The sequence below is a fragment of the Oncorhynchus gorbuscha genome, linkage group LG19, assembly GCF_021184085.1.
Source record: "Oncorhynchus gorbuscha isolate QuinsamMale2020 ecotype Even-year linkage group LG19, OgorEven_v1.0, whole genome shotgun sequence".
NCBI lineage: Eukaryota > Metazoa > Chordata > Actinopteri > Salmoniformes > Salmonidae > Oncorhynchus > Oncorhynchus gorbuscha.
Window position 1 is genome coordinate 39,515,619 of NC_060191.1, and position 14,115 is coordinate 39,529,733.

The window sequence follows — 14,115 nt, forward strand, 5'->3', positions numbered from 1 at the left end:
AATCCTCGACTTCGGCGATGTCATCGACAAAATGGCTTCCAACACTCTACTCAGCAAACTGGATGCAGTTTATCACAGTGCCATCCGTTTTGTCACTAAAGCACCTTATACCACCCACCACTGCGACTTGTATGCTCTAGTCGGCTGGCCCTCGCTACATATTCGTCGCCAGACCCACTGGCTCCAGGTCATCTACAAGTCCATGCTAGGTAAAGCTCCGCCTTATCTCAGTTCACTGGTCACGATGGCAACACCCATCCGTATACACTCCAGCAGGTGTATCTCATTGATCATCCCTAAAGCCAACACCTCATTTGGCTGCCTTTCGTTCCAGTACTCTGCTGCCTGTGACTGGAACGAATTGCAAAAATCGCTGAAGTTCGAGACTTTTATCTCCCTCACCAACTTCAAACATCAGCTATCTGAGCAGCTAACCGATCGCTGCAGCTGTACATAGTCTATTGGTAAATAGCCCACCCATTTTCACCCCATACTGTTTTTATTTATTTACTTTTCTGCTCTTTTGAACACCAATATCTCTACCTGTACATGACCATCTGATCATTTATCACTCCAGTATTAATCTGTAAATTGTAATTATTCGCCTACCTCCTCATGCCTTTTGCACACATTGTATATAGACTCCCCTTTTTTTCTACTGTGTTATTGACGTGTTAATTGTTTACTCCATGTGTAACTCTGTGTTGTCTGTTCACACAGCTATGCTTTATCTTGGCCAGGTCGCAGTTGCAAATGAGAACTTGTTCTCAACTTGCCTACCTGGTTAAATTTAATTTTACCTTTATTTAACCAGGCAAGTCAGTTAAGAACATATTCTTATTTTCAGAACGACAGATTTGTACCTTGTCAGCTCGGGGGTTTGAACTCGCAACCTTCCGGTTACTAGTCCAACGCTCTAACCACTAGGCTACGCTTCCGCCCCAAATAAAGGTGAAATAAAAAAATAAAAAATATTACTCCCCCTCCTACTACTACTACTCCTAATCCTGCTACTCCTCTTCCTACTGTTACTCCTCCTACTACTCCTCCTACTATTACTACTCATACTACTCCTACTACTCCTATTACTACTCCTACTCCTCCTACTATTACTCCTACTACTCATCCTATTATTACTCCTACTACTCCTACTACTACAACTACTCCTACTACTACTCCTCCTACTACTCCTCCTCCTACTACTACTCCTCCTACTCCGCCTACTACTACTCCTACTACTCTTCTAATACTCCTCCTACTCCTCCTATTACTACTCCTATAACTCCTATTACTTCTACTACTCCTCCTACTACTACTCCTCCTCCTCCTACTCCTGCTACTCCTCTTCCTACTATGAATCCTCCTACTACTACTCCTCCTACTATTACTCCTACTACTCCTCCTACTATTACTCCTCCTACTACTCCTTCTACTATTACTCCTCCTACTACTACTCCTACTACTACTCCTATTACTCTTACTACTACTCCTACTACTCTTATTACTCCTACTACTCCTACTACTCCTCTTCCTACTATTACTCCTCCTTCTCTTCCTACTATTACTCCTACTATTCCTGCTGTTACTCCTCCTACTACTGCTATTACTCCTACTACTCCTCCTCCTACTATTCCTACTACTCCTCCTACTACTACTCCTACTACTCCTACTACTCCTATTACTTATATTACTCCTCCTACTCCTCCTACTACTACTCCTACTACTCCTACTACTCCTATTACTTGTACTACTCCTCCTACTACTATTACTTCTACTCCTCCTCCTACTACTACTCCTACTACTCCTATTACTTCTACTACTCTTCCTACTATTACTCCTACTACTCCTATTACTTCTACTACTCTTCCTACTACTACTACTCCCACTACTCTTCCTACTACTCCTCCTATTACTTCTACTACTCTTCCTACTACTACTACTCCTACTAGTCTTCATACTACTACTCCTACTACTCCTATTACTTCTACTACTCTTCCTACTACTACTACTACTACTATTACTCCTACTACTCCTACTACTCCTACTACTCCTATTACTTCTACTACTCTTCCTACTACTATTACTACTACTCCTACTACTCTTCCTACTATTAATCCTACTACTCCTACTACAAGTATTACTCCTACTACTACTACTACTACTACTACTACTACTACTACTACTACTCCTAATACTCTTCCTACTATTACTCCTACTACTCCTACTTCAAGTATTACTCCTACTACTACTACTACCACTCCTACTACTCTTCCTACTATTACTCCTACTACTCCTACTACTACTACTACTACTACTACCGCTACTCTTACTACACAAATGAAATCAATCACATTTTATTGGTTACATACGCGTGTTTAGCAGATGTTATTGCGGGTGGAGCGAAATGCCACCGTACTATTACAACCCCTCCCTGTCTCACCCGTCCAGCCGTTACGGTTCTCCTTGCTGACGTCAGCACCATGTTGGAGGAGCAGACGGGCACAGTCCAGGTGACCCAGAGTGACAGCCAGGTGGAGGGGAGTCCGACCCCGGGGGTCCAGGGTCTCCACGTCCACCTGAGGGAGAAAAAGGAGAGAATTGGGGTCATTGTATTGCATGGTGTGCAGGGCTCATCTGGCAAGGAGAGAGATAGGGTGGGGGAAGTGTGGAGGAGAGAGTGATGGAAGGAGAAGAGACAGGTGATAATTGAGCTATCACATCCTCACATGAACAGAGCGCCAGTGTTCTAGACGGGTCGGCTTTATATAGTGAGTTACGCTGTAAGTGTCTAGATGTAACGTCTCTGTCATTCTCTAGAGTTAATCTCTCTCTCTCGCTGTCTCAATTTCAATTCACGGGCGATATTGGCTTGGGAAACATATGTTAACATTGCCACAGTGAAGTAGATAATAAACAAAAGTGAAATAAACAATACAAATTAACAGTAAATATTACACTCACAAAAGTTCCAAAAGAATAAAGACATTTCAAATGTCATATTATGTGCAAATAGTTAAAGTACAAAAGGGAAAAGAAATAAACATGGGTTGTATTTACACTTGGTGTTTGTTCTTCACTGGTTGCCCTTTTCTTGTGGCAACAGGTCACAAATCTTGCTGCTGTCATGGCACACCGTGGTATTTCACCCAATAAATATGGGAGTTTATCAGAATTGGGTTTGTTTTAGAATTCTTTGTGGATCTGTGTAATCTGAGGGAAATATTTGTCTCTAATATGGTCATACATTTGGCAGGAGGTTAGGAAGTGCAGCTCAGTTTCCACCTTATTTTGTGGGCATTGTGCACATAGCCTGTCTTCTCCTGAGAGCCAGGCCTGCCTATTTCATCCTTTCTCAATAACAAGGCTAGGCTCACTGTACATAGTCAAAGCTTTCCTTAAGTTTGGGTCAGGTATTCTGCCACTGTGTACTCTCTGTTTAGGGCCAAATAGCATATAGTTTGCAAAATGGTTTTGTTCATTCTTTCCAATGTGTCGGTCAAGTAAATATCTTTTTGTTTTCTTATGATTTGGTTGGGTCTAATTGTGTTGCTGTCCTGGGGCTCTGTGGGATCTGTTTGTGTTTGTGAACAGAGCCCTCGGACCAGCTTGCTTAGGGGACTCTTCTCCAGGTTCATCTCTCTGTAGGTGATGGCTTTGTTATGGAAGGTTTGGGAATTGCTTCCTTTTAGGTGGCTGTAGATTTTAACGGCTCTTTTCTGGATTTTGATAATTAGCGGGTATGGGCCTTAATTCTGCTCTGCATGCATTATTTGGTGTTGCATGTTGTACACTGAGGATATTTTTGCAGAATTCTGCATGCAAAATCTTAATTTGGTGTTTGTCCCTTTTTGTGAATTCTTGCTTGGTGAGCGGACCCCAGACCTCACAACCATAAAGGGCAATGGTTTCTATAACTGATTCAAATATTTTTTAGCAAGATCCTAATTGGTATGTCGAATGTTATGTTCCTTTTGATGGCATAGAAGGCCCTTCTTGCCTTGTCTCTCAGATCGTTCACAGCTTTGTGGAAGTTACCTTTGGCACTGAGGTATGTATCGTTTTTGGTGTGCTCAAGAGCAACAGTGTCTAGATGGAATTTGTATTTGTGGTCCTGGCAACTGGACCGTTTTTTGGAACACCATCTCTCTCTGTCTGTCTCAGCCTCTACCTGCCTCAGTTTTGATACAGTAGCTATATCAGTCTAGTAGACTACTGCAGTGTGTTTGATGTAGGCTCTCTGCTCTGCAGTCTAGTTGGTCTAAATCAGCAAGTCTCTATGTCTAGAAATATGGTCTCTGGCTTGTGATTAAACAAAGTTCATTAGAGCACCTGGCAGGTTCCAAGGTCAAGAATAAACCAACCACACGCTGACATCCTAATGAGGGAGGCTGATAGAAGGCGACTGGGGTGCGTCCCAAATGGCACATTATTCTCACTTTAGTGCTCTACTTTTGACCAGAGCTCTGTGGGGGCCCTGGTTAAAAGTATATATAAAGGGAATAGGGTGCCATTTGGGATGCACACAAGGCGACGCTCTGTGGAATCTGAATCTGCCTTACTGGTGGATGTGGAAAATGTATTGAAGAAATTACAACGCATGGAAATGGATAGATGGATGGATGCTGCTGTTGTGAGGGGAGGAGCAGTTGTAACAGGGAATAAGGGCAATAGCTTTATGGTACACTTCCATCCGAGCTTTGCGTCTATTCATATTTGCATTGGAAATGTTTCAAATGACAAAGTACACACACTGTTGAGTTGTGTTGTGTGAGGGCTTGCATTTTGGTTCAAGTGTGCCCCAGTGCAGGTCAGTGCAGCCCCGACGTTTTGTGTTGGTGTGCTGAGGGTACTTTGCAGTGTGTTATTGTGGAGTGTGTTGTACAGTACATCAGAGGGATGAGGCTGGGTTGTTTTTCACCAGGAGCCGCCTCCCTCCTCCCACGTGGAGCCTCCTCATCTCCCCCGCTGCTCTCCCTCTCCTTCCAGGGGCCTCCCTGGGGGCCACGCCCTGTTCTGTAATTAGCAAGCACAGCGTTAGTGCTAGTGACGCCACCGCTTGATCGTAAGCAACAACCAGGGCTCCTAATCCCAAAGAGGGGGTAGGGGGACGCCGGAGAGGAGAGGAGGAATGGAACGGCAGAAAAACAGGAGGAGGAATCCACACAGGCACTGTCAGAGGTGAAGGACGAGGTGTGGAGGGAATAGAGGGAGAGAATAGAGGTTTATCGCTATAGCAACCAAGAGAAGAAGAGGCGGGAGAGAGGGAGAAGGAGGAAGGTGTGCTATGCGTTGGAGCTGACTGGTTGAGTGGCGGCGGCTGCACTGTGAGATAGAGAGGGTGGTGATGGCGTAGGCTGTGGGTGTACTGAATAAGGGGTAGTGAGCGATTGATGTCAGTGTGGCTTTGTAGGGCCCTCCAAGTGGCCCTGGGGATTACTCTGAGGAAAGAGAGAGAGAGAGAGAATATATAGATAGATAGATAGATAGATAGATAGATAGATAGATAGATAGATAGATAGATAGATAGATAGATAGATAGATAGATAGATAGATAGATAGATAGATAGATAGATAGATAGAAAAAAAGGATAAGAAAGGGAGTGAAACTGGCAGATAACGGTGAAAAGTACATAAACAGCAAGAGCAGAGCAGCAAAGGATTGTGGTAGTATATTGACGGCTGGTCGTTCGTTCTATCGGTTGCCAGAGACACGACTCAGTTGCTAATTATTTTTGTTCTGTATCTATGGACAGAACAAGTCGTTTGTTCTAAATGTCTTATTGCCATACTGGCTGGCAACATTCTTATCCCTTGCATGCTAGCTAGCCAACTACGGCTAACTTACAGTCACGTCAAACAGTGCAGCCAGAATAACAGCAGAGTATTTCCATTTGCGTTTGTTTAAGCTGTTTTCTAGTGACATTTATTTGGGTACATCCATAATAATGAGCAAATGATCCGATTTCACCTGGCATAGGAAATGTGCTCTCTGTTGTTCAGAGGAGCTAGCCAACAACACAGCTAACTCAATCACTTCAAACTGAAGCTGAAAAGACTGCAACTAGCTGCACTTAATTTAGTTTTACCTGTTTTCTATTGATATTTCTTTGTATATACAGTGCATTTGGAAAGTATTCGGACCCCTTCCCCTTTTCCATATTTTGTTACGTTACAGCCTTATTCTAAAATTGATTAAATAACTTTTTTTCCTCATCAATCTACACACACTACCCCATTTTGACAAAACAAAAACAGGTTTTTTCACATTTTTGCAAATGTATTACAAATTAAAACAGACGCTTGCTATGAGACTCGAAATTGAGCTCAGGTGCATCCTGTTTCCATTGAACATTGAGATTTTTCTACAATTTGATTGGAGTCCACCTGTGGTAATTTAAATTGATTAGACATGATTTGGAAAGGCACACACCTGTCTATATAAGGTCCCACAGATGACAGTGAATTTCAGAGCTATAACCAAGCCATGAGGTTGAAGGAAATTTTTCGTAGAGTTCCGAGACAGGATTGTATCGAGGAACAGATCAGGGAAAGGATACCAAAGAATTCCTGCAGCATTGAAGGTCCCCAAGAACACAGTGGCCTCCATCGTTCTAAAATGGAAGAAGTGTGGAACCGCCCGGCAAACTGAGCAATCGGGGAAGAAGGGCCTTGGTCAGGGAGATGACCAAGAACCTGATGGTCACTCTGACAGAGCTCTAGAGTTCTTCTGTGGAGAAGGGAGAACCTTCCAGAATGACACCGATCTCTGCAGCACTCCAACAAGCATGCCTTTTTGGTAGAGTGTCTAGGCGGAAGCCACTCCTCAGTAAAAGGCACATGACAGGCCCGTTGAAGTTTGCCAAAAGCCACCAAAAGGACTCTCAGACCATGAGAAACAAGATTCTCTGGTCTGATGAAACCAAGACTGAACCAAGGAAACCTGGCACTCTCCCTACGGCGAAGCATTGTGGCGGCAGCCTCATGTTGTCGCGTGGTTTTATGTGCATTATGTGTAGATTGATGAGGGGAAAACAGTTTAATCCATTTTAAAATAATGCTATAACGTTACAAAATGTGGGAAAATGGTTTTTGGTTTGCTCAGATAAATTATTCAAATATTTATTATTCTGAATCTAAATGTTATGTTGCATGTTTCTCTTTTTTTTTGCCAGGATAACACATACTGTAGATGGTGGACAATCTACTCTTAGTACTGACTAAATGTCTGAGACAGACAGACTGCCAGGTTTATACAAACTACACTGTTGAAAATGAAATGTTAGTCTAAAAAGAATGGGGGGTAATGTCTAGATGCTTTTTATAGCGGAGAACAAGTTTGTAAATTGCCTGGCTGGGCTGATGAGACAGTGAACTGCGCAGTCAGATGGAACAGAGTAAATAGGCATGTTAACGTCCTAGATTTAGTCGGTGGTAACTTGTGGCATAGACACCGGCTGGAATGCGGTTTTAACCAATTCAGGATTAGACCCACCCGTTGTATGAAGCTAATTAAGTATAAGAGCAAATAGAAACACTCAAATAGAAACACGACAGCAGCCACTTTCTCACACAAACAAACATGCAATCACGCACAGACACAAGTCCTCTCTCTCTCTATCTGTTCAGTAAAAATAGATCAAAGAAAAAAATGTATATATTAAATAAGGAAACCACTCTTGACAAAAACACTGATAACATTATTGGTCAGTTACGGTATAGAACTGACATGCTAAACCAATACACTCAAATGTAACACTTTTCTGCTGTGGTACAAAGACACACGGCACCTCTTAGTCCACACCTCCTCATCCTCACGTCTTCACACTAGTGCACACATTAACACTGAAACACAGTGGCAGACTTACTCATTCGCATGTGAACAATGTGGTTCTGACCAACAAACAGCCCACAAATAGAGCCATACTATCCTGCACACAAACACGTACAGACCCACACACACAGGCCAGACATTAGCTGGAGTCTCAGTATAGATGCTGATTTAATGTAGGATCAGTTTTGCCTTTTAGATCATAATGAATAAGATAGGGGGGACCTTATCCCAGATCAGCACTCCTACTCTGAGGCACTTACAGAATCGACTGGCCCAGGTGGTTACAATAAGGATATTATGTCATACTGGGTCTCCCCATTCTCTCTGCTCATCCTAATCATCCACTGACTGACTCGTAGTGCCTGCTCACTCTCTTTCTCTTCCTCATTGGGTCCATCTGTGGCTCAATCCACCCTTCATTCTTCCATCCCCCCTTGGTCCTCCGCTATCTCCCTCTCTTCCTCCACCCTTCCTTCCATCCCTCCCTTGATCCTCCCTTCTCTCCCTCTCCTCCTCCACCCTTCCTTCCATCCCTCCCTTGGTCCTCCCTTCTCTCCCTCTCCGTGGAAACTGCATAATTGATAGACATCTCTGTCTACTCCTGCACTCTCTCTGCTTTGCCTTAATGTTCTCTGGCAGCTACTTAAACCAACATCAATCATTTATTGTGAGACCAAAATATGTTTGTGGTGGGCGGAGAGGGCATGCACGAGAATCATGTGTGTGCTCATTGGGAGGGGTTAAAAGAATCAACCTGTACCCCTTATTTTCATTGTTACCCTTTTTAAATTCGGGAGTGGCTATGCACAACTGTGATTGATCCATTTTCAATATGTGTTGGAGAGTTATAGCCTAGTTATAGCCAAACGTTGTATATGACTACATGACAGTGCTTGGGATAATGTCTCTTTATGCAGTCCTTCTCTGTGCGAGTGTATGGTGTAAGTGGGGCGTATGCAAATGAGACCACACCATCAGATGCATGTGTGTGATCGGCTTATAGATATCTCAAAATAACTTAGATCATTACCATCCCTCTATCACCAAATGCAGGTCAGAGAAAGAAAATGAGGCCAGAGTGGGAGTTAGTAGTTGGAGCCTGACAGTCTGAGCCCAGTAAATTTGAGCGAGAGGGACGGCTGGGCAGAGGTGAGAGCAGCAGAGGGACTGAGGGAGGATAGGATGGAGGAGGATGGAGCTGGGTGAAATAACTCTGCCATGGTCAGTGAACCTGTCACAGGCAGGGTGGGGAGAGATATGTGATTCTCTCCCTCCTCCTCGATGACAGATGTGACAGCACTAGTCTCTGATACAACTGAAGAGACTCTAAGAGACTCTAAGCTCTCTCATACTTGCGGATGAGGGTGAAGATTATCACCTATACATTTATATTTGGGATAATATTCAAACCAATGGCAAACCATTAGGCTACAGCCTTTAGTGTTTAATCTGAATCAGCACTAAACCTCACAATCAGCTACACTTGTGTTAGTGTTTTAAACCAAAGTCAAACCTTCATTATGCTACAGGTTTTACTGTTAAATCACTAAAACTTTTAAGACGCATTATATTGGCAACATGCCTTTTAACCATTGTTGTCACTTGTCAGACCACCACAAGACTAATGTAATAACATGTATTACTTTGCACAGTGATAGGAGACAACAGATGGTATTCTGTGTGAAGGGGGGGGGGGTTGTGAATAGAGAAACACTGGATAGAGGAAAGTCCCCCACAATGCAAAGTGAGGAGGAACCTACTCCTATCTCTAAGGTAGTAACCTCACATTTGATTTCCTGCATGGAATAGAAGCTGAAAATACCCTGGATTTGCATAATCAAATGACAACAAGATACCGTGGTTAAGCAAACAGCAGTACAAAATGTCGGAACGGAAACTTGAATTGCTTTGGTGCGGTTTGTTCCAGGAAACATTAACATGATTATTGTGGAACAACTCTTTCCATGTCTGATCGTTGACATAGGTTAGGATATCACAAACAATGTCTGTGAACTGATGGAGAATTGGAGGTTGAATTCAGTACTAACCTCAGAGAGTTTTATGCATATAGCTATTTACAACCGGTGTATGTGTGTGCACGCGTGTGAGTGTGTGCATGTGTGGTGTGTGTGTGTGTGTGTGTATGCGCATGCAAATATACAGTAAGTCTGTCCCTACGTTATGGTTTGCAAAGGCAGATATGGGCCACGAAGTACCATTCATTGCCTCCATGCCTTTTCAGGCACACAAATGCAACCCAATATGAGCAGGGACATCTTTTCAAGCTTTAAGGAGTACTGCTGTCTGTTTCTGTCCTCTCTCTCGCTTAAAAGCTTTCCGCAATTGAACTAAATGTAGACGAATCACACCCCTATCCCTAGTGACACTGCACTGCTGCAATTAGCGTAGAGTTTCACTGCACTGTAGGGGTAAGTAGAGGGGAGAGGAGATGGAGGTATGGAGCACCATAGAGGGGAGTCAGGTGGAAACTAAGATACGTTGGGTGTGGGAGCCAGAAACTAACAGAGGGGAGGATGGATGTTGTGTATAACGAGTCAGCGTAATTTACTGTATATTACAGGCAGGGATAGACAGATGGTACAGCAGAGACAAACTAGGAAGGAGGACAATGTCATTTGTGAGGCCTGTGTCCACCCAGTATGATATCATCAGACTTCAAGACTGCTGAGTTGACATGAGCGCCCAGCTGAGACTGTGAGCATCGTACACATTAGAGTGAGGGTGGCTCCTCTTCGCCTCTTTGGTAGAAGGTTAGGGCAGTTGTTTTTTTAGAAAAGGATCCTGTTCCATTTCCAACATATCTGGGCTGCATTTTTAGTGCTTGGATCAGGATAGAGTGATATGTTGCTGCACACTGCTGTTATTCATCCCTCCCTCCCTTCCTTCCACTCCTCCCTCATTTCTTCCCTTCACTTGCATCCTCATGTTACTTTACAACCTCTGGCTATTCCTCTTTGTATCTACCTTGTTGTCAGGTCTCTCTATTCCAAGAATCCCTCTGCTTTGTTTGATGACACTGCTTAAAGAAACTGCATTGAGCTCTCCCTCTTCACTCTCCTCCCCGCTCAATTTATCTTTAAAAAAAAAAACTTTTGCTCTTTTATGTGCTTCTTCTTCTCCTTCCCGGATACCAATACCAATAACATTTTCTCTCGCTGCTGGCGCAGCACGTCTCTGTTCTCTCATCAGTGAGGCGCAGGCCTTGCTTACCCTGTGTGCACTCGCTCCCTACACCCTACACCCTGTGCATTTCTTGTGTCCAGCACTCCTTTAGATACCATTGATCTTTGACACATATGCAACCACTGCCAGCCATATCCAATCCACTCATGTGCACACTTGACCGTCCATACATCCAGCCAGTCAGTCTGGGAGTTCCAGACAGACAGTTGGCCAGCCAGTGTAACACTTCCCCTGATGGAGCCATGAACACGCTTCTATAAGCCTGCATGCTTTGCCAAGAGAGGCCAAGATTTATCTGTCAGCGCCCTGTAAATGACACCAACTGGGGGATGCGTTATATAGTTATAATCAATGGGGCTCAGACTTGAATCATCACCAGCATCACAGTGCGCTGCACAGCATTGCATCCGAGCCAAGAGGTGCTAAGGCCTGAGCGTTTACCATACGTTTTAACAGTGTGTACGGTCAAATAAAGTTATTCGAATGAAATTGAATTTGGATTAGTATATAAATATGACTGAGAGGGTATGACATTCGAGTCAGGTTCGCAGATGCAAGTGAGAGTAAACTATTCTTATAAACGTCCTAAAAAAAAATTGAAACGTTAATAAGGTGTCAATCACAGTGACCGGACATATGAAGGACATATTCCCCTTTAAACTGTTTTATTTTGTTGTGCTCACATTCAGAGTTGAAAAACAACCACAGTCCTTATGTTGATGTGACAGTGTTACAGTAGAGAAGCCAAGCCTGTACTGCACATCAACCTGGTGTATAATAGGCAGCAGAACAGGGAACTGGCATTTCAGTCTACTGTCCTTTACAACCTGCACTCTCGCAATTGCTTACCATTTCTTATCCATATTGAATGCATTGCATTATATGCTTTGTATTGCAAACACATGGGATTCATCTTGCTTGAAATAATAAGGCACTGAAATGATGCAGATCCTCATGAGAAATTGAAATTAAATCTCCGCATAGTGTGCAGGTTTTGAGGTTTTTCATTCAGTCGTATTCATCCTACTCAATTGTCCGTGTGCCTGGGAAGCTGCAGGAAACCTGTGTTAGATATTCCATATTCCTGCAGAGGTGCACTGACTGTTCATTTGAGAGTATTTCCAGGTGTCTGTCTGTCATGCCTTATGTCCATCAGTCTGTCCTGTAGTACCTATTTCCATTGTATGCATGCACCGTGTTCTAGATATTTATGGGTTCAAATAAATGGACGGACAGGCTAAAATGTTCCGACAGTACATCCCCAAAAGAATACATGAACACCTATGCAATTTCGTTCTGTAGGTATGGACATATCATAGAAATAGTAAACATGGCATAGCCACACATCCTCTTCTGACAGCCGAGTCAAGACTGGTATTATTTCCATCACTGTGCATGTGCATCAATTCGCCCACATTATATCTGCATTGTCTCCCACGGTTTCCTCCTCTTCGTTTAGGTGGTGGTGAGGTACAGCATTGGACACAACACGAAATAGTATTACTAGCAGCTTTACACACGCACAGCTATAGCTTGCGAAAATGTAACAAATAGCAAGGAAATGGTAATGAAATGAATTAGGCTAGAGGAGATGATTACAAGAATGATACAATTTTGCAAGTTCATGATGTGGTCGCTAAATGCAATGACATCATTATATGGGATTGTAGCAAAGCCTAGACACATTTTCTGACTCCCACTGAACGACAACGATGGAAACACATTTCAAACGAGGTTTACGGTATTTCATGGCATGGGCTAATTTGCAATCTCGAGGTAAACTCGTGGCAGGTAGCCACCTATTGAAACATATGTAACTTCCACCCCCTCTTTACCGTTCAATTCATTCTACGAGCCCACGGTTCGTGAACTGTGGTCACACTAGATGGCACACCTAACCTAAACCTATCCAAATGATATTGGCACGGCCCACGCTTTTTAAAAATCAGATAGACGAGGACGTGTGGTCCGAAGACTCACCTGCTCGTTCCCGGATAGCGCTTTCTCTAGTTGCCGATGTTTGTCGTGCCACACCATGTAGTGAATAGGATAACGACTCTTTTCCGGAGTTTTCTTAGCAGAAATCATCTTCGGTCATAGTTCGCCTTCTCTCCTCTGTTTTTTTGTTCCGTATAAACCTGTCTTAATACTTCGCTTTTGACTGACTATTAGCTCATATTCTCGCTCTGTCGTGACATGTCACTTTACAAGACATGCCTTCCGCATTATAATATGAAAGTAAGAATACAATGTTTCAATGATTTCCCTTGCAGTCTGTTGGTTATGATAAAGACTAGTCAACAGCCCTAGATCTAAGAAGAATCTGCAAGAGAACCCTTACTTGTATTTAATCTAGCCTACCTCTGTTCTCCATGCCCTGCCCCTCTCATACCTTTCTCTTCCTCCTTGAATAAACTAGCGAGGCAGACGCCCATCTATTCTCCGCTCCCTCCCATCACAGCGAATGGTGACTGTGAGATGCCCTCTGTACTGTTGCGAGACAGTGATGACAGCCCGCAATAAAATGTAAGCAGCCAATCAAATAGAAGGGATGCTGATGAGAGTGATGTATAAGGTGCACGCGAGTAGAGTGGCTAGTGTGGCTACATACGGTACGCCCCCTGCCAGTCATTATGAGTTAGTCATTCACTTTTCACTTGATGTGAATAAACGAAAGAATCAGCCTATATAGCTTAGCCTATAACATTATCACATATAAATAGCCCGAAGGCCTACACCCTTGATGCTGTCTATTGGCTCATTGCCTAGGCTATAGCACGGCAATGTTTTTGCAACATGAAGCTCTCTGAACATTTATTTTGGCTATTTGTAAACCTGCTTTTATCCCCATATTATTACAGATTAGTCTAAATGTCTAAAACATCAGAATTGCATTGCCAGCCAAAAATATTTTCCTTCGACAACCTCGCCTGTAATATAAGCTAGTCTAAGCCACTATAAAGCTTTACAAAAGATAATCAAATACATCATATCTAGAGACCTAGCTAAATGTGAACATCTATAGGTGGAGGCCTACATGAATGGGTATTGATGAGATTCCAAGCTTTGAGCGAATACGA

At 43.2% G+C, this 14,115-nt stretch overlaps 1 protein-coding gene across 1 annotated transcript in view; it reads right to left on the reverse strand.

The window, feature by feature from the left end:
* Window positions 1-13,483, reverse strand: part of LOC124004625 (ankyrin repeat domain-containing protein 13B-like) — a 47,933-nt gene extending 34,450 nt beyond the window's left edge. The window contains exons 1-2 of the mRNA XM_046313274.1: window positions 13,016-13,483; window positions 2,441-2,576 (exon numbers count right to left, since the gene is read on the reverse strand). Coding sequence (XP_046169230.1) covers window positions 2,441-2,576; window positions 13,016-13,123 — 244 coding nt within the window. The 5' untranslated portion in view covers window positions 13,124-13,483. The remainder of the gene's footprint in view (window positions 1-2,440; window positions 2,577-13,015) is intronic.
* Window positions 13,484-14,115: the final 632 nt, after the last annotated feature.